The sequence below is a fragment of the Onychostruthus taczanowskii genome, unplaced genomic scaffold, assembly GCF_017590055.1.
Source record: "Onychostruthus taczanowskii isolate IOZ18803 unplaced genomic scaffold, ASM1759005v1 scaffold111, whole genome shotgun sequence".
Classification (NCBI taxonomy): Eukaryota; Metazoa; Chordata; class Aves; order Passeriformes; family Passeridae; genus Onychostruthus; species Onychostruthus taczanowskii.
In genome coordinates this window covers 1,766,508-1,787,914 of record NW_024497741.1, presented here as the reverse complement: position 1 = coordinate 1,787,914, position 21,407 = coordinate 1,766,508, and the positions used below count along the sequence as shown (strand labels likewise).

General features: G+C 42.1%; 1 protein-coding gene across 2 annotated transcripts; it reads right to left on the bottom strand.

The window, feature by feature from the left end:
- Nucleotides 1–1,901: 1,901 nt before the first annotated feature.
- Nucleotides 1,902–21,401, bottom strand: TAF5L (TATA-box binding protein associated factor 5 like). Of its 2 annotated transcripts, none has more exons than XM_041423956.1 (5): nt 21,288–21,401; nt 16,984–17,128; nt 12,383–12,487; nt 8,915–9,639; nt 1,902–3,895 (listed from the first exon to the last, which is right to left on the bottom strand). In XM_041423956.1, the coding sequence occupies exons 2-5, from the start codon at nt 17,123–17,125 to the stop codon at nt 3,098–3,100; spliced, it is 1,770 nt and encodes a 589-aa protein (XP_041279890.1). In that variant the 5' UTR covers nt 17,126–17,128; nt 21,288–21,401; the 3' UTR covers nt 1,902–3,097. The 2 variants fall into 2 exon arrangements, with proteins under 2 accessions (XP_041279890.1, XP_041279882.1); XM_041423948.1 differs by lacking the exon at nt 21,288–21,401 and adding an exon at nt 21,082–21,219.
- Between the last annotated feature and the right edge of the window lie 6 nt (nt 21,402–21,407).

Here is a 21,407-nt window from a genome sequence, read left to right as displayed (position 1 = left end):
GCCTGCAGTGCCAGGGGTCTACTGTAACAAACCCCAAACTCCAGCACACCTGACTGTGAGAAGACAGGATTGTGTAAACCATGAAAGGACCACCGTCCATTTGTCCTTTGTCTGAGTATCTCCAGACAGCCACTGGCTGGTACCGTGCAGTGCCTCGTGCCCTGTGCATCATCCAGGAGGCCCATGAAGTAGTAAGTTTTGCAGGGGGTGAAGGAGAACCCAGTTACCCAGCTGAGAACTATGTTACACATGGACACACAAATGGCAAGATCCTGCTATGATGTTTCTTAACATCTGAGTGCTGAAATATGCCAACTGTTGTGCTTTTGTGGCTTTTGGTATATATTTAAAGCAGAAAGTCATCTGTGCACATATACTTATTTCTGAACTAGACAGCTAATAGAGACTACAGTCCAAATTTTGCTAGACTTTATGGTATTCCTTCCTTCCACTCATACTTTCCTCCTAATTCTGCCTTAAAATTCAGTCTTTAAATCAACTGCAGACATTTTTTATAGTGTAGATAATTTCCTAGCTTCCGTCAAAGAGCACCAAAAACTCTCCACACAGTACACTGTTATTTATAGGTTTGAAGCATGTAACTAATGACTGTTTTTCCAACAATTCAGGAATCACTTTTACATCTTTTAGCCTATGTGCATATAAAGGATTTGCTTCTGAAGTCTCTTTACCCTTGACACTTCTACATGCAATACTTCTGAGCAACCCAAGTAGTAATAAGCCAAATTCTGCTGTAGAAGTAAGATGTTAATGGGAAACTATGCTCTTAGCCTATCTCATTCTTACTTCTGCCCCCTACTCTTTCCCCCTCCCTCCTCCCCTTCCCTTTTGGCTGCTGTTTGCTTTACTTCAGGACCACAACTCCAGCTGCTCTAAATCTAAACACTGCTCAGGACATATGGCAACAAACAGCAAAATGAGTTCCAATGAGCACTGGTGGGCCGTATCCTTCCTGGGTATTCACACAGACATTCAGCCAAAATAGTAATTTCACAATAAAATCTTTGGACTAGAATCTACAAAATCAAGCAAAACCACTCAAAACAATTAGAGGGATTACTGCAGGTTGAAGAATACCATGTGTTTGGTCTGGTGAGCGGTATTGACTCAACAGAGCCGAGGGCAGTCTCTTTAGAGACCTGCATAGCACAAAGCATCAGCAACACAACCATCTTCCATACATTTTTCTTCAACATGCCCAATCCTGGTCTGGGATTGTTAAACTGCTTCACACTTCTGATATGCAGCTGTGAGAAGATCAGCAGTGCCATTCAACTCCAGGTGTACAGAGGGGTTTCTGGTACTCCCAGCACATATGCTGGTGTTAATGACAGAAAGGTCAAACACTTTTCTGGTAAAAGATTTTTGTAGCTTACTGTTTTGTAAATACACAATAAAATAAAATGGCAACTGTGAGTCGTCGTCTGAACTCTTTGATTGTTTAGATGTTCAAGAGAATTTTGTCATGAAAATCTAGCAGGGCTGAGGGAAGCTGATGGGAATTATCATTTAATATCCACAGTCTGTCTTAAAGACATCTGCTTGAAAGAGGCATTTTGACAGATCAAACCACAAAGTAAAGGTCATGTAGTACTACAGAATGAGGCCTTCTGGTGCACAGTGTTAACCTCAGGGGGTACCTAGATCCTCCCCACACATATCAGCTGACCTACAAAGCTGTATCAATATCCCACTCCATGAGGTGTCCCATCAGCTCTGTGGAAAGCAAGTAGGGTGACATCAAAACAGCACCAAGTGAGCGAGACCACCAGATTCAGCCTCCAAGTGGGTCTGTCTCATGCAGTGTAGGGGAAGCTGCTGCCCTCTTCTTCTCATACAAGTCAGAGTGAACTTCCCAGAAAGGGACCAAACAATTTTTATTTTTCTTTTTAAACTAAATGCTTTTAATAGAAAACAAAATACAAAATAACTCTTTCCAGAAAGCAGAAATATTTAATCTCTCCAAATGACAAACTAGAACGTGCTTTTTCTGCAGATCCTTGTAAATGCTGATGATTTATCTCACAAAATGTTCATGAAACTGGTATTGCAACATTTGAGAAAAATCCAACACTGGCAGAGCTGCCACTGTGTACACACAATAATTTAGTAATACTATTTTTTCCCATGTCACTTTGTGTGTTTCTCCTCATCCCCCTCTCCCTAGATTGCCAACTTCCATTTATGGAAATCTTTCTGTGAGGTGCAGTGGTGGGTTGCCATGTCCTGTTTCCATCGGGAGTTCAAACGTGGCTGTTTCCATTCTATGGTGTCCTCCCTCCAGACAAGGCAAGTAGTTCATTATTCTTAAAGCCACCACTCTGTCCCCACTGGCCTCCCATCTTCAAAGCACAGTGCAACCAGCGTCAGAAAATCTCCTAATTAATGGAACATAAATACACATAATCACAGCTAGTACAAGGAACCAAACCCAAACAACAATGCAGAGATGGGCCCCAACTGAGGTCAGATTTCCTTGCCCTTACTGAAAAAGAACAAGGGTATTTTCTACTTATTTAGTCCAAAATATTCTGGAAGTGCTATAAGGAGCTGAAATATTTAGGACTACTATCACTGTAGAAAATACATAATGTTCTTTTAATAGAGGGGCTTTAAAATGCTGGTCCTCTGCAATACCAGGAAAGCAAAAGCAAAACAAAACAAAAACTACTGGGCCAGTAGTTCTCCACACACTCAAGCCAAATTAACAGTAGATAAGATGTGCCCATCAATCAATGAAGTATATTTAAGTGCAGGTCACCAGCTTATCTGGTTGGCAGTTTCACTTGTCTGGGCCAGGCTTTCAGTTTCCTCAAGTTACTGGATTTACTCCCCTTTTTCCTATTCCTAAAAGTACAAAATTAGAATGCGTATGTATTTTCATCAATCCTCCTTTTTTTCCTTATTCTGTTCAACAGCACAGGAGTTTTTGTGACATCTTAAAGCATTTGCATCACTCTGAACATGCCTTTTAAGGGGGCAGAGGAAGAGAAGTGTTTCACAGTCAGTAATCTCAGTTTGTAATAGACTCTGGCATACAAGACACCCACCCACTTCCCTAAGACAAAAAGCAAAATTAATGTTCCTGATTTTCTTGTGCAATTCCAGTCACTAGAAGAAGATTACAGGCCATAAACTGTACGCTCAGTACATTATTCATCTGTCCGGTATACACACCAACCAGTTCACTGGAAGACCCATCCGCAGGGGCATTGCAGTAAGTGTTCCGAATGTCCCAGACCCGAACTGAATTGTCCATCGACGCTGAAGCAATTAAACTACTGTCAGGGCTAAAAGTAAGGCTGGTTATGTTGTCTGTGTGCCCCCTCAGTTCTTTGTAAAGAGTTCCTGATGCCAAGTCCCACAGCTTCAGCCGCTGGTCTTCACCTGCCGATGCCAGGTACTTACCGTTGGGGGAAAACGCGAGTGCCAGCACGGGGCCCCGGTGCCCGGTGAAAAGCCGCACCGAGTTGCCCTGCTGAGTGCTCCACAGGCGCACGGTTTTGTCTGTGGAGCCTGTCGCTAAGTAATTGGAATTGGGGTGGAACTTGATGCAGTCCACGTCCGCCAAATGGCCCGCGTATATTCGCAGCGGGTACGTCCGATCAAATGACCAGAGCCTTGCAGTGCGATCGTGGGAACCGCTGGCAAAGTACAGGCTGCAGGGGCTAATATCCAAATCCCAGACAGGATAGGCATGTCCTTGGTACAACACAGTGTTTGTAAAGCTTCCGAGGTCCCAGTACCTGATGGACATGTCCTCAGAACAAGATAAGAGTCCTGAACTGTCTGAAAGGAACCTTGTGCTATACACAGGTCCACAGTGTCCTCTCAGGATCTTCATTTCTGTGCCTGCATTGTCATCCTCTTCCTCCTGGTCATGAAGAAGAAAAAGAAACAAGGAAGGAAAGCATGTTTATCCGTTCAACAAATATGGAAATCTCCACGAGGAAACCAGGAGGGTGTTAATACAGAAGGAGTCAGATTATTTACTTCAGATGTGGCACAGTTTGTGCAACTCTGAGACACCAACATTGCTGGTACATTTCCTACAAGTGAATACTGAAAGACATGGTGCGCTAAGACTTTCTATGAAGGCATTCTCTTTAATTTTGGTGGCCTTGTGCTCAGTCCAGAAGGCATCTTAACCTAAGACTGCAGGCACAGAAGGGAAAAAATATTTAATGACATTTTACTTTTGCTAAAAACATATGCATAGTGTCTATCCACGCCACTAAAAACATTTGGCTAAGATGTTAAAAGCAGATCTTGGCATCTGTTCTTTTTGTGTGGTCATTGTTGGAAGTGAATCTCACAGTAGAGGGAAACAATCACAGATGTCTGAAACAAAAGGCAGGAGACTGAAAGACAAAGGATATTTGACAAGCTGCCTCCTTAACATTCTTTCTCAATCCCGCATGTGAAAAGAAACGCAGCAAGGCTCTAACATCTATTTCTCTCTCCAAGGTCCATCAGGATACTTTCACATCCTCAACCTCCAGGAACACCCTTCAAGAATAGCAAATGTATGCAGCTTATTTAGGCCAATGTATCTATTTTGGCATAGGAGAAGATGAACAATCACAAAAATGATGGATAGAAACCTTTCTATCCTGTTATTCTCCAATTCAAGTACCAGGGCAGATAGTCAACAAGTAAAGGCTTTTGTGTTTAAAGACTATTCAGTGAGCTGAGCTAAAGGAATCTCCTGATGGATGGTAAGAGTCTCTAAAAGCCTACTCAGGCAGCACCTCTTGACACTCTCAGGCAACAGACTACACAGGTTTCAACAGGTCTCAGAAGTGTTCTTGCCTGACAAGCTGGGGTCTCACTGACAGTGCAAGGTAACCCTTGCTTGGGGTACAACTGCATAGTATCTTGAGATCAGCCTTCCTCAGGGCTGTCAGGAAGACACTTTTCCTCAGTACTGTGAATCAGTAACACTCATTCACAGACAATCTCTGCACATCAAAACATCCTTTTGTTTGTGAGCAGTCCCTTTATCATTTATCATCTTGAACTGGCCCATTTCCTGCAGAAGGAGCACTTCCTGCCCTGAGAGGAAACCCAATTCCCCAGGGCTGCTGGACTGTTGACAACCAGCAGAAGTCAGAGCAGCAGAAGTCAGTGTGTTGTAAGCAGCTCTCTATCTCACACACCCTCAACCCCGAACTCAGGATCCAAGGACAGTTTGGCTTCAGACTTAGCAATAGCCCAGAAAGTGCTTCCCCTCCAGTGGTTTCAAATTTCACTGGAGGTGAGCAAACTCTGACATGGCCATCTCCTTGCCTTTCTCCATCTCAACAGCACGGTAGGTAGTAGGCAGCAAGCCGTCTTTAGCAATGCTCTTCTCTTCATAGTCAGTGCCCATGGGAGCTTTATGATGCAGCTGGAAGCCAACTTCCTCTCTGCTATGGAGGTGAGGCAGAGAGAAACTGCAGGCTCTGGCACGCAAAGCACCATTCTTATTCAAATTGCTTTTCTACCTCAGATAGAGAATGGCTTACTGGAATCTACGGCATCTCTAGGCTCTGTTGCCACATTAAAGGAGAATGGCTGATACCTGCAGCATTTTATACTATTTAATTATGACCAAAGGATTCCTGACAAGTTACCAGTGGAAGCCCATTCAAGCTGCCTGTATTGTACTACAGTGTCTGCAAATTTTGCAAGTCCAGGTACTTAATTTTGTGCATTCAAATACAAGGCTACATGGGCTGTCTGCAAGCACCTCCTCTTCCCTCCTTGTATTACAGTACCAGGAGATTTGACAACACCTTCTGCAGCATTGAAACCCATACTCCTATATGGTCACACGTAGCAAATCTTATCTTTCTGTTTGACACTTAGCACAACTGCACACTCCTGTCACAGCTCACTGAAAACAGTACATCTATAATGCTTCTGAGTCACCACATTTTTCAGTTTCCTCCCTATCCAAGTTAGTCTGCTGACCAGATTAGCAAGGCAGCTGCAAGCCTCAAAAAAGCAACAATGATAGCCTCAAAGACAAACAAACCATAAGCTCACATTCCACCCCCCCCTTTTTTTTTTCTAACCAGTAATAAGTTTTCCTGGGTCTCATAATCTCTCTCATCCTGCAGTGCTCTTAATATGTCAAAAGGGAAGACCTCATATCTGCCTATAGCAGAAGATACCCTAGCAGGAAACGATGAAGAAAGATGGCACATTTTACAGGACATTTTTTACTCCTCCTTACAGAATTCCCTCCCATCTGCCATCAAGCAAGGTGTCAGCATCATCCCCACTCATTATCACTTGAAGAACCACTGCCACTTAAAAGCAGAACCTTAGAAGCAGAGCTAAATGGGGTCAAGTCTTAGTCTTCACAGGATTTAAAGGCTGGCACTATTGTGGCTTGGAACAGAGCAGTATTTTCCAATGTTGATTTATGGAGTACCAGCAATGAGCATGGTAAAATTGCAGACAAACAATATTTCCATTTGTACAGCTACAAAACTCCATTTTTATTCTGGACCCAAAGTAAGAGAGACTATAAAGTGGCATTTGTGAGATGCTACTATAAAGAAAATAGAATTACTGTATCCCAAAATAATAAGCCTCTCTTATTTGCAAGAAGCAAGACTATACTAGTGAAGCACACTGCAGCACCACACTGAGCAAAATTTAGTAAAACTACACCTAGAAGGTGATTTTGACCTTAGTGACACAAAGACTTCACATGGACTAGGAAAAAGCTGTTGTTTTAATACATTTGCTAAGTCTCAACCTTGTTTGCATATATATAGATACACACACACACCCCCCTTCACACGAAGAATTAATAAACCCAACAGAGTAGCTTTAGTGCCACCCTGTACAACATCCACTGAAACTAGCACGATTTTAGACCTTTATGACTGCATAAAATGAAGGATGTGCTTCCTTGCAGAAAATAAAAAAACAGGCTGAAGACTACTTATTTAATGCATTACTATTTAAACACATTATCCAAAGCTAATTATACAATACAGAAATCAACCAAACCAAATTTTAACACCCTCACAAGTTATTCTATAGAACTCACAGAAATAATGTCAAAGCACATTCAGAATTTTTGTTCTTTGTCAAAGTCTGTATCGGCTTTATCCGTGTGAATTGCTACTGATCAGACTGCAGTGACAATCAGAAATACAGCCCCTGCTCATACTGAGCTGCAGCCCAGTCAAGGTAGTCTGGTTTGGTCTTTGGTTCCCTCTCCCATGGCATCAAAGCAATTGCTGGCCTGTTCCCACCTGCAATGCCGTGGGTGCCTGTGTATTTCCACTTAGGGCTCCCAGATAACTATTTGTTTCCTTGTGGTCAAGAGGTTTTCATTCGCATTTGGTAACCAAATTTGTTTTGAGGCTGGTATAGTTATCCTCCCTCAACTCTGAACTCCTGCTCAGGTCACTCTTTGTTTTGTCAGTGATGGAAATTATTCAGGGCAACGATGACTTTAATCTGTGCTGGTCTTTGACCAGTTTTTGGCTTTAGACCTGTGCACAAAACATCCAATAGCCACCAAAAGCCATTTGCATTCAGGATTCCATGGCTGTATCCTAATACATGTACAATACACAAGCCTATGCCTACATGCTAAAAAAAGCTAATATACACATTCCTGATAACCTGGCAATACCTCACTTTTCCACAGTCCAGAGCCAAAGAAGGTGACATGGTGATTTACCAGACAAATTCTCCTCTGTTGCAGGTTGCTGACATTTGGCTTCCATGATGGCCAATACACAGTCACATGCCCTATGAACTCTTGCAGTTTATAATGAAAACAAGTCTATAGCTCTATTTTGGGCTAGTCTGACCCACTTACCTGCTCACTCTGCAAAAAGGGTTAACCTGGGAAGTAATGAACACGCTGCTGTGCTGTCTCACCTTGATGCATGCCTCTTTTCTCAAGCTGTTTAACAAAGCAATCCCTAATCACAGATCCCTAAATAAACCAAGCTCTTGGCACTCTTCCAAAATAAACAGAACATTGCCATTAAGTATTTTTCAGAAGAAAAAACAGTGGCAAAAAAGGATGTCTCTCCTGCTAAACAGTCAACCTAAGAACAAATGAGTTAGGTTTTTTTTTTTTTTTTTTAGGAGAAGAGTCATTAAACAACAGAAGAGTCAAAAATTTGATCTCTAACCAGATATAAGTTGCTACTTGGGTAGATGTGTGGAAAGGGGAGGAAAGGTGTGACTAGAAAAAGGGAAAAAAAAAAGAGTCAAGTAGAAGATGCCACCTAGCATTGCATGTGAAGTAAAGGTACATACATTCCTGTCCTTGTCTCCAGCACTCTGGAGTAGGAAGCCTCTGAAGTTTCTACACTTCAGATTCCTTAACATGGACATTTTGCATAATTTTTCTGTAACTCTCGACCTCTGGTAAATTAAGCTAGTATCTGAAATACAGTTTTGCACACAGGCATCTGATCATACTTTTTTAGCTCTTTGCTTACTTTGTCTCTATTTTCCTCTTCCTGTGTGTCTGCCCTTCTCACCACCCTTCTGCCTGGTTGTTCTGAGCTACTTCTCATCCCAATGAAGGCTCCATGCTCCTCAGGGAAGACAGTCACCTGTCTCTAGTCACCTGTCCATTCTGGGTTGCCTGTCTACTGTCATCTGTTCAAGGACAGCTGGAGGAGGGGGACCAGCACCTAGGATTAACAAACTGTGACCTAAGCACAGACTGATTGCACCTCAGTTTAGCATTTACGACCACTGCAGGGAAGAACAAGGATGACAGTAGGTTATACAATCTGTGCATCAAGGCAGACAGGTTGTGCAACAGCCTCAGAGTTCCCTAAGACATGACTACAACTCAACAACCCATGTTCAAAGCAGGTCAGTAGAAGGGGAAGAAGTGGGGGAAAAAAGGGTATCCAACCTCCTCATCCAGGATGTCACAGGCCAAACGGATGCGGGACACATCAACAAGGTGGGGCTCAGATTTCAACTTCCTGGAGCGCAGGCTCCACAGCTTCACACATGAATTATCGAACCCAGCAGCGAGCAGCTTGCTATTTGGTGAAATCTCTGCAGTGTTCAGCAACTGCTCCGTGTTATAGAAGGCATAGAAACAGATGGTGGTTAAGGAAGGGGGCCCGTCCTTGACACGTTTAATGCTGTCCTGCAGTAAATCCAGCGCTGCCTCATTCTGCAGAATGGAAGCTGGCACGTCACTGGGTTCCAGGCCGCTGCTCTCGTTGCGTGAGGAGCTCCCACCGGCATAGAGCTGGTAGTCAGTCCTCTTGGCAGGCTGCACATCCAGGTGAATGTGCAAGGTCAGGACTTTGCACAGGGCGTTGTTGTTGTCACTTTGGAGGTAGCGAAGAAGGTAGTTGTAGCTGTCCTCTTGAAGGCGGATGACGTACTTGTTGTCCAGAAAAGCCCGGAGCTTCAAGTTGGACAGGATATCTTGAATAGTCATGGTAGTCTGCAACTGTTCAATGATATCCTTCTGGCTGGCATTCTGCAAGAACATGCCATGGAAGCGGCTGTAAAAACTGTCCACTGTGCTTTTTAGGCCATTCTGGACCATGTTCAGATGGAGGTAGACGAAGAGGGGATACAGAAGAGGCATCACTTCATGGCTGTGCTGAGAATCTGAATCTATATTCAAAAAACAACAACAAACTTTGAATGACTTCTCAAACCACTTCCTACTGGGAATAAAATAGAGCAAGGGTGACTACTGAGAAAGCCTTGACAGTGACATCAGAAAGCAAGCAAAAAGAGACATTTGTTGGCACATCTAAGCAAACTTTTTCTGTCACCTAAAGGAGGTACAATAGAGATTGCCACATCAGTGAGATACCTTGTCAGAACAAAATGCAGATATTTCAAAACCCTTTTCAGGTGTGGGACAACTAATAATACACCACCTCATAAAATACATGATAGTTGAATTTTCCCATTTATTTCAAAAGAAAAAGTATGCTCTTTGTACTCTTTGTTTATTGTGATAAATGAACTTTAAAATGTATTAATTATATTTAAAAGAGTATTTTAAGAGTTTAAGCCAAAATTATTTACCTAGCTTGTTTGGCCTGAGCTTTTTTCCCTCTCAACTTCAGTAAAATGTGAGTATGGTGCTTTGGATAGAACTGATTTGTCTTCAGGGGAAAGAAGCTACAGTTTCCAAAATGTACTGCAATATGCTGTGCTCTTGTTTTATTTCTGTGCCTGCTCATGTACATGCTTTTCTCTCTCTGCCAAGGCAAATCCCAGCAGTAATTCCTAGTACACAGTGTAACAAACCCCAATTAGGCTGTGCTGTACCTTGCAGAGGCTGATCTGCGCAACAGCTCCACCCCTCCTTCCCCAGCTTCTCTGGGGCTGTTTGCCAGCTGCAGGGAGCTGTGAGGAGTGGAGCCCTGCCGAACACCATGGCAACAAACAGGGCCACAATCAGTTACTACTGCACGACCAAATGGTCCAAATTACTGGAAAACAAATAGGCACTGCTGATCCTCAAACATTTGCTGATCCTCAAAATACAAAAAGCATTGCTGCTTTTCAATATGCTCTTCCCTCCTGCCACTCACCAATGCATGTTCTCTTTTCTCCCTTTCCATCAAGTTATTTTTCCTTTGTGTTGAGCACTCTTCCAGACTTGCTCTAGTCCATGCTGTGCCTCTCTTTTCTACAGGAGTACCTACAGAGTATGCATGGTGTGCAGTGTATGCATACATATTTGCATACTTGAGCATCACTCTCCTTCCTGTCCCATGGAAACTGGGTCAAAGCCAGTGAAAACAGTGGCATGTAGTAAAAATTCTAAGCAGTCAGCAGGTCTCTTTTTTCCTCCAGGTGCACTAGTCCAAAAATGAAACAAGGGGAAGGACCTTGCTTTGCAGTAGGGGAACAAGGAAAGAGATGGGAAGTTGGCAGAAACAGGAACAAAGAAAATGTTCCCTAGGAACACATGAAGAGGTTACAAGAGCTGGGTCTGTCTAGCCTGAAGAATAAGGGGGTATTCAACTGACTGCCTTCAGTACCCAGTGGGACATTACACAGGAAAAGGAGCCAGCCTCTTCTCAGAGGTGCTCAGTGGAAGGACAACAGGCAAGCTGCTGCAAAGGAAATTCTCACTAAATTGCAGCAGGGCCCCAGAGATGCACAGCTATCTCCAGAGTGTTTGAATTTCTAAACCTGACTGGAAAAGGCTCTGAGCAACCTGATCAAACACCCATCTTGCCCTGCTTTGAACAGGTGGTTGAACTTAAGGCTAGTTAGTTAAGTTACTCCATATCACTAATCCCCTGCCTACTCCTCAGTAGGGCAGGCATCACAGAAATGGGAAGTGTCCTGCTGTGCCTTGTGGCTAGCTGGCAAGCTACTCCCTTGAACAAACAAGAGGTAGTTCACGTGTGTGAGATATCAAACTAGAGCGAGAGGGACAAAAAAGATGAAAGCAGTCAACCTGAATACCAAAACCTAGCCCTTCATCAAGCATTAAGCAAGCACTTCACCAAGCACTGAACAGAGCTATCATACTTCTAAAAATCTATTAAACCATAAGGATTTACTTCAAATACTAAAGTGCAAAGGTATTGAACTGCTATAGATGACAAGACTCCAAGAATTTCCTATTTTCTGCCTTTGCCTTCCTGCTCCCTTCCCTTCCAAAACTATAAGAAATAATAATCCTGATGTTATGCACACTGGGATCACATCCCTACACTGGACAAATGTTGTGTGTGACAACTTCACTTTCCTTGGTACTATTCTTTAAAAATTCTGACTGCTTTCTTCTTCCCAGGTTGGGGGCTTCTAGAAAAAATAAGGACATTCCCAAGAGTACTTGCTAAAAAAAATTATAGAATAATTATAAAAAAATCAAATCATTATTTGTCTTCTGCATCATTATGAAGTAAAAATTTTTTTACTCTGCTGTGTTGCTCCAGTCTCAAAGCCAGTACAGCTAAATTTACGAGAACAGATTCTTCCTTAGAAATCCAGACCATCATAAAAACAAGACAATTATGGATAAAATTAAAAACCTTAAACTAGAATACAACAGAGAACTACAGTCTTTTCTCAGTTACTTGCCTTTCACATAAAGCACTGATTTTCCTTCTTGCCCTATGTAAATATGGTGTTGTCTAGAAGACCCAGAAAGGGCAAATGCTTGAACAAGAAAGAGCAAAGAGCCAGCCATCTACAAAACTCAAAGCTATTCAGCACACAGAAAACAGCCAAAAAAAGAAAAATTAAGTATTTCTATTTTAACTGAAATCTCAAAACTAGAAATCAAAACATTGTTAGAGACATGATTTCGAATTTTACTATATTACCCTTTACTCATTGAAATGACAAAAAAGTCAGTTTTCTTCCATGTTTCCTGATTTACCTGTCAGAAAATTGCGTAATCGTCCAAACTGTACTTCATATTGCTGTGGCTCCGCCAGGCAGGGAGCTGCAGACACAATGTTGGCACAACCAGACTCAGATTGGACTGTGAAATAAAAAAAGCAAAACTTACATAAGGATTTAAGAATTTTTACATGTGTGTCTGAAAACAAAGCTTCTCATAAAATCCAAGATGTCATTTCACTTTTCAAACCATTCAGGTAGGACATAGTCCAAAGCAACTAACATGGCATTACCACTGAGACAGACCATGAAGGAGAAAATACACCAAAAGCTAAAATCCACCCTAAAAATCTCAGCAACTCACCTGCTCCACCCAGAACACACTTTCAAGTTTTCAAATACAACCTTAAATTCCCAAGAAATTCAGTGTAACAACCATCACAGACCTCTTAGAAGTTTTACAACTTTACACTCAGAAAAGATGAGGAAAGCAACATACAACTTTCTCCAAAGTATAGTTTCTTTCTCAGTGAGTCCCACCAACCATCATCAAAGTGATACTATTTCAGATTCTCAAATTTCTTATCCCAGTCATTATAATTTACAACGAATTATAATCATTATCATTTATTAAGTCTTACAGAGGTGGTAGTGAAAACACTGAATCTCTAAGCAAACACTTTGTAATTTTTAACCAAAATGTGCCCTCCTCCCTGAGGATTTTAGGTTAAGGGGTAGCTGACAACTGACCACAAACCCAGTTGTTACAGTCTCCTCAGACTGTGTTAAACCATTTTTCAGAACCAGATTCTGGAAAAAAGTGGTTCTGAACTGTTTAGAAGGGGAATTGGCTTCTCCTTCTCTGACACCAAACCTTTGCTGTTCTGCTAAGGACCTGGAATCTAAAGGGGACTTTGTGCAAGTTTACAGACATGCATCAAGAAACCCCAAGCACACGCAAATGCCAGTGATTAGAAACCCAAGTACTGCTGCTCTAAACAGAGCACAAGAGGGCAAGGAGTTTCACTATTTTCCTTTCCCTTTTTTTTTTTTTCTTCAAATCATAACTCTCGTCCTCTCCAAATCCCCTATCTTTATTACTTTCACTTCAATTTATTTTAGTCTTCCTTGCCCTGCACCACTTTCCATCCTCTGCCTTTCTACTCCTGATTGATTGGGGGGCCTTTTGTTCCAGCGTTTGGCTCATGCACAGAGGCACAAGTCTGGCAGCCCTGGAAGTCTATAAACAACATTATCAAATGTTCACACGCCAGCCTCCAGCTCATCTCAATGCCTCTAATTAGAAAGAGATCAGCACACGGTACACAGGCAGACCGTCGCTATTCTTCCCCTACTCCTCTCTCTCTTTCTCTCTGGTAAAACACAGGTTTACCTTCCTTCAGCTCATGTAATACAGGAGGTATGTTTGGCCAGCTGAATTCAGCTCTTGAAACAGAGAGATGGGCTGAGCTCATCCTCCCTTGGGAAAAAAAACCAAACCAAAACAAACCCAGATTCCAGCACCAATACGATATCATCTCTTAAATCAGTTCAGATATAAACAAATATAACTTGCTGAAAGACACAGCTACACTGAGCTTTCTACAGCCTGGCTGCTTCAGAAACTCAAAGATGGTAAGAATTCTCCAAATTCACATACTGGTACTACTCAATACCTAAAGTAAAAAGCTCTGCTATCTGGACGTAAAATTGAATATAATCAATACCCAGCATGAGCAAGTAAACTGCATGTATGCACACAGAGTAACTCCAGAATACTTAGTGACAGTTTCCAATGTCACCCACACAACTCTTTGTAAAAGCAAGAAATACAGAAATACGAGGGCCTGTCTCTTATGCTATCACAGGATTACATGTAACAGTCAACTCTTCACAGAGATCTGGTGGCCTCATTTCTGCAGGAATGGGAATGGCCTGCCACCTTGTTCATGCCATGCAAGCACAACTCATTGGCCTAGATTTATGAGATATTTTCTCCAGGCCACAACTTTCTTTGCATAAGCAACCTAATTCCAAAATTAAGGTGTACTTCATGCTTCAGAAAGTGGAGAATCATCTTTGTCTGCCTGTCTTGAAACAGTCTGACTGGGAAACAATTATGGCCTATTCTTTCAGTGATAATGCTAGAGCTCACTCCCATCCAGCAAACGGTAAATAAACCCTACATACCAGACAGTTCTAATGAATTCTAATTCTCTGTCTTCCCAAAACTTTAAACCAATGACAACTGCAAAAAGGATCAAGAAGTCAACTGATTCCAAAACAAGAGTAAAATTCCATGCACATTTTCCACCTGGTAGAAATAAAACCCTGGCTGTATCTTTCTTGTATATTAATAAACCTACCACAGTTTCTTTTCCACCTTCCCCAGTGGTCACAAGAACATCAACTGGAAATATCTGCTCCTCCACATCCAGTAAGTGTGGCCAGCTATGGAACCTGATAGGAAATTCAAAGGAACTCACTCCTAACTCAGGGATATGGACAGTACCCTCCTGGTCTTGTGTGTCGGCTACCAGCAGAACTGCTGCCAGCTAACAAATGTGGGACTACTGTAAATGTTGTGTAATAGCAACTGATTCCTATTTTAGGTGAGTATGATGATGTATAACTGTTCATTATTTCAGATACTCACTCATATGTGCTAACAGTGCTATGGGCAGTATTAGAGGAACTTGTTCCTTGGTCACTCACTCTGTCCTCAGACATAGTTCTTGCTTTCTAGAGAAATATGGGATAATCACAAGGAAGCTCGGTGCTGCATTTAATGCAGATATAATCAGACAGAATTCTAGAGAATCTCATCAGGGCTCCTTCTCCCACAGAAAAGGTTGCACCAGATCATCTTCCAAGGTCCCCTCCAAGTCTCCCACAGGCTAGTTAATTTAAAAGTCAAACAACAGAGCTGAACATAAAAAACAAGGTGAGCTTTGCTAAGGAAAAAGCAAAAACATCTTCAAAAAAACACATTTGATCACTTCCCCAAAATAAAGCACTGCAGGCTTTGCAATCTGCTCAGTTTTTACTCAGTTTGCAAAACTAAGATGACTGCAGCAGAAAGTATTTTCAGCATCTGTTGTCAGATTAAGTAACAAGCTTGGGTTTACTTTTCTAACAGCCACTGATGGAACTGCAGCATGCTCACTAACAGCTCACTGCAAGCACATTTGACAAGAAGTAGTAAGCAGCTGAACACAAAAGAGCAGCCCATTTTCAGTTCTAATGAAAACTGATGACTAAATTCTCAATGACCATCCACAAAAACCATGCACTGGCAAGAGGATACAGACTAACATGAAATTTAGTAATAATGTTTCATCGAATTTCTTTTTTCAGTAAAAAAGACAAAACATAAACACACAGTCATTCACGCTCTTTATTGTTTGTTTTTTTTTTTCTTTTTTTTTTTTTTAATGAGGCCACGTGCTCATGCAAGGGCTTGTAATCCACTTCATCTCCACTATTTCAGACACTTCTGTGTCCTTCTCATATGGCTGGTATCACATTCTGAGAATGTTTTGACACCGACCTTTCTACCCACTTCTCACAAAAAGATCTCCCAATGAAAAACAATTCAGCAGTTTACTTTGGTTTCATTCTTTCTCCATCTTCCCCGGTACTTTTTCAGGGATTGCAATAAACTTCTGATAGTTAGGCCAAAAAAAGCAAGGAAATGAAAGGTACTAAGACATAAAGGTAAGGAATACCTTTAGAGCATTTTACCATAGTATTTTACCTGTTCCTGCATCCAGCCTTATCTAACCACAAACACAGTTAAATAGCTACTAATATTTTATCAAATTAAGTCATATTACAAGTAACTCCACCACTCTCCTTTGTCAGAGATATTGTCATAATCTAAGGTGTTTCATTGAGAGAAAAAAGTTTCTCTTTGCTTTTTTACCCAAAATATCAGCCCAGTATTTTCTACTACTTTTGCAAGTAAATTTAATCTCTATAATGTCCACATAGCTTTCATCCTTCCAATACTTCTATGTGCTCAAGCAGCTGCAGAGTTTGTTGAAAAAAAAAATAATTACAGTGACAACTATCACAGACAAAATTTGGAAAGCAAGCAGTGTGGCAGGATTCAGAAGTTTTCAAGAAAGAGAAGAAAGTTTATCCCCCTCCAGGCCTTTTCTCATCCACTGAAGGTTTTGGGCTTTTTCCCCAAATGACAAGAACAGACTTCTCACAACTACAAAGCTGACTACGCCAGAAAAAGACACAGCCTTATCACTTTAATTTCACATGATATAGCTCTGCTGGAGTACAAAGGTACAACAGAATTTCCTGCTTCTACTTCCTTTCTCGTCTTCCATTCCAAAGCACCACTATTCACCACTTCACATTATTTGGGATAAAACATATGTATTTTCCACTACCCTCACATGGTATTTCAGCCTGATGTTTCACTGACTATGAACATCACCTTGTTACACTTCCACCCACATTTTCTTTCTTCAAAAGTTCATAATTCATGCCAACTTAACAGGGAGAAATTTCTTAATTTCAAAAGGAGAAATGTCCACATGTGCAGACAAATTCATATAGCTGCCAGCACACGTGCTCACAACTCTGCCAAGAAGTAGTCATGGAAAATACGACAAGGATTACCTGTGAGATTAGCTGCCATCTCTTCAGCAGTCTGACACAGCCTCAGCCCTTGTTTTAGGGGACCTTCTGAGTCCACATACTGACGACGCTTGAGGTAGCAGGACACTGCCATCTGAATCTGTTCTGTGCGTACGCGTTTCATGACCTCAAAAGGAAAGAAAGAGGTGATGAGACTCTTACAGGGTAGGCTGAGATCAACTCAGACTGCAGCTGCATTAATACTGATAGAAAACAAATACCTCCGTATCTTCATTGCTGAGATATGAAAGAGAACCTCCAGGGATTTGCCTCTCAGTACTTTTGGCTCAGGCATTTTGTAGATCCCTGAAGATATTTTGGTGCCTAATTCTACTAATTTCACAGAGGAATCAAAAATAGTTTTGAGGATTCTTTACTACAACTGCAACGGTGAACGGAAGAATTTTTGTTAAAAACAGCTCATAAAAAGGGAGTATCTCTCCTCCTTGAGTTTTGACAGCAGCAGTTTAAGTACTCTTCATTTTCTGGTTTCTCTGCTTAACCAACCAACAAAAAAAACTCCAGAAGATTCAGTGGAATGAGAAATTAACATACAAAGATGGAAATTTTGGAAACATAATGCTTTATATAGCAAATCCATTTGGGGAGTCCAAGAAGCAAAAGCTGAACTTAAAGATTAGAGCCAGACTTCTGGCACTTCACTCAGATAGGTCCCCAGGAAAAAAAAAGAGGGAAATTAAAAGCAGAGCCTTCTTTATCACTTGCCTTGACCTATCCAGGCTTCCCTCTTACAAAAGTTTGAAACAAAAAAGAATATTTTGAAAGTTTTTTTTTTAAATATACGTTTAGGAACCCATCCTCACAAACACCACTTGGAAGTACCTCAAAATCAAGAAGAGCCCAATGCTACCTTTTAGCCCCTGGCTTGTAAGAAAGGAACCTCGGTACCTTTCTGTATGGTACATCATACTCCCTTGCTATTTGGGTAGTCGCTGATTGCACCAATCCTTCACAATAGCCATTGACTGTACACAGAAGTTTAGATAACCTAAAAAGCTTTAAATAAAGCAGAACTAAGCCACAAGGGTTTTTTTCCTATCACAACACCAGGTAAAGCCTGCCTGGAGATAGTTCAACATCTTACAGCCCCACTACCAAGGACATGAATGTTTCCTGAGTGCTAGTGCTTCCTGGTTTGTGCAGGTGAATCTGACGAAATTCAACTTCTCTGAGAGAGACAAGGATGGCCTTCCTCCTTTTGTAAGAACCATTATTTCTACAAAAAATATTTGGTATTTCAGCTTTAAAAATAAAAATGAATTTTTTCTAATATCCATGAACACTTCAGTGCTTATTCCACTTATTAGAAAAATAACCCTTCTGTGAAGTTAGGTACAAGTGGATGAGGATGCAAGGTTTCAGGAATAGTTCACTTTCAACAGATATATGCAATTGCAAACCCACATGCTTGGGTGAAAACCTTAAAAAGATTCCCATTTGTTCCCACAGGTTAAGTACTTGTTGAGGGTGGGGAAGGGACATCAACAGGTGGGAGTTTCCAAAGAATTTTCAGATAGACCCATTAAAGTAAAAAGTTTTCAACACCTTCTTTCACTCCAAAAGCAAACTTCCTTTTCATCTTCCCTGCAATTAAAGAAGTTATATCTGAGACAATGTCTCAAGTGTAACACTTCTGCTGCACAAAACTGTAGGAAAGACAGAACTCTTATCAAGACCACCAAGCAGAGTGGACCCAAGGATGGACCAGCAACTTAGCACCCTCATAAAAAATACCCTTAACTAAGCTTCACAATGTACTGTTAGCACTCTGCATTTCAGCCAGCAGCACGGACTCATGTGCAAGTGATCTGCCCAGGTCCACGCCGAGGCATTTATACAATAAACCGAGGCATTTATGCAATCTGAACAGTTTCTTGCTCCCTAGGTACTTCCCCCTGCAGTCACAGTAGGGGATGTTACCAGCAGTATCACAAGATTTTTTTCCCCTACTCCCAGGTGACACAAAGGGAGCTACCTTAAGGAAATGCATCTTCATCAAGAAACACCCAGTGGCATCAGACAACAGCGTCACCCATACTCTAATTCAGCTCTTTGCTTCTTCCTCCACTTTGCCTTTATACTTCACACTCAGCATTACAAAGAACAATGTCACCGAGGCAGGAAAAGCATTCATGAAAAGTGCAAGAGCAAAACCAACGCTCCTACAAATATTCTTTATTGAGCTTTTAATCAAAATTAGAGTGTATTATAAAATAAACATAAGAATGGCCTCCCAAAATTCTGTCAGCCTCGTTCAAGGTTCAAGCTACACCAATTCACAACAGGTCAACGATGCAGAATTTAAAGGCATAAAAGGACAAGCCTCCTGTTTTTAACTTCCAATCAACTTTAAGATTCTAGCTTTCATAACTGAGGATAATCTCCAAAATATGTAACAAACTGAAAGCATATAGAGTTCCCTGTTCACAAAATGCATAAAGCTTGAAACAATTGTTCAGAAATTCCAGCTGTCTCATTCTCCTTGAACAGCCAAAGAGAATAATAAATACTAATCCTGCTAACTAATTTTACTGATAAGCAAAATAGATAAGGAAAGAGAGAGGTAAGATCACATTGTGAGAATGCAGAGCTACAATACAGCATTTTCTGCAGTGTTCCAAACTGGAGCACTGGAAAAAGGTTAAGGTAATTTTTTTTTTGAGGAACCAAAACCACTGAAAAAACCCCCACCACAAAACACATTGCAAATTCCTCCTTCTTGGAAAAGCTGGAAATTAGTTGTGAGCTAAGCATTGGAACAAGGAAATTATTTTCCCACCTGTGCTACATTTCAGGTACAGGTTTAGGCAGATTCCACGGCCTTGAAATAATCCCAGTACAGACACACTAAAAAGAACTTAAAAACTAGCACTGGAAACACTCCTTTTAAAAGTCTGTATTCCTGTCCTGACACTGGCACAGGAGTCTCTTTCTTCCAACAGACTAAGGAAAGACCTGTGAGCATCAGAGAGCTAAGTTAAAAAACACCCAAACCCCAAACTAATAAAAGCATAAAACAAAAGCATCTTTTGAATGTTCGTTAATAAGAGGTTTGTCTCAGGCCACAGTTGTGGACAGCAAAAAATAATCTTTTATCCTTTATCACTATAGGTACAATATGGGGCCTACCAACAATAATAGGTCTCAATTTTAAATTTTGTGGCATTAGGATAATCTGAAATTTACAAAATTTCAGAATAAATGAGATAAGGATAAACTGATATGGAGATAACCATGAACTAAGAGCCAAGAGATGTTGCACATGCAGCAGCTGCAATTCACAAAAACAGGCAAGTAAACATGACAAGTTGACTTGGAGAGCATGGTGGTGCTGCAAAATAGGAAAACAGGCTATCAGGAACTACGGAGAAGGCTTTTGCCTGAGCAGTGGCATCCATGTGAAGAGGCAGAGAGGGAACAGCTGTGATTTTAAGAGAGCATGAATCCATTTGCATTTGGACCGAGATCTGGCTCACCATCCACGAATGACGCTTTGCCAATTCCACATTGTTTCCCCCCGACCCCCCCGCGGCCCCAAGTCGGTGCCAAGCAGCGCTTCACCGACGTCCTCGGCGGGACACGCTTTCCTCCAACCCACTTCACACCACCTCGGCTTCAGCCCCGCCACCCCGGGCCCTTCCTGGGCCGAGCGGAGCCGCGGGACCAGGCACGGCTTGCTTGTGGGCCCTGCCGGGGACACCGGGCTGGGAGCCCTGCGGGGACCCGCGCCCGGCCTGGGGCTGCTCCGCGGGCCGAAGGGCGCTCCCTGAAGGGACGCCAAAGTAAAGCCTTCTCCTGTCAATATTAAACAAAAAAAAACAAAAAAAACAAACAAAAAAAAAACAAACAAAAAACAAAAAAAACAAAACAAAAAAAAAAAAACAAAAAACCAAACCCAACCAACCAAACAAAACAACAAAAAACTCAAGGAATTGGGTTGGGTTTTCTCAAAAAAAAAAAAAAAAAAAAAAAAAAAAAAAAAAAAACAAAAAAAAAAAGGAAAAAAAGAAAAGGGAAGAGAGATGGCGCGATAAGAAGACGCTCATTAAACCCACGCACTTTCCAAGGGAAAGAAGGATATCACGACCAGAGGCCCCCCGGCGACCTCCGGGCGCAGGGCACTCGCCCGGCCCCGTCCGTAGCCGGGGCTGCCCCAGGCCGCGCCCGTGCCCGAGGTGCCCCCGCCGGCCCCCGCGGGACGCCCGGGCCCTGCTCCCGCCACCGGCCCCGCCCCCCGCGCGGGCCCCGGGCCGGTCCCCACTCACTGAGCATCGCAGGCGGCGGGAGGCGACGGGAGGCAGGCGGGGGCCGGTGCGGCCGGGGGGCGCTGTCACTGCACCCAGCGGAGCCGGGCGCTGCCGGCGGGCGCGCTGCCGCTGCCGCCT

Coding starts and splice junctions, on each gene's coding strand:
- TAF5L (XM_041423956.1), bottom strand. CDS start 17,125: ATGAAACGCGTACGCACAGAACAGATTCAGATGGCAGTGTCCTGCTAC. Junction 12,488..16,983: donor GATGGCAGCTAATCTCACAG/GTAATCCTTGTC, acceptor TTTATTTCACAG/TCCAATCTGAGTCTGGTTGT. Junction 3,896..8,914: donor GTGACATCCTGGATGAGGAG/GTTGGATACCCT, acceptor CTTCATGACCAG/GAGGAAGAGGATGACAATGC.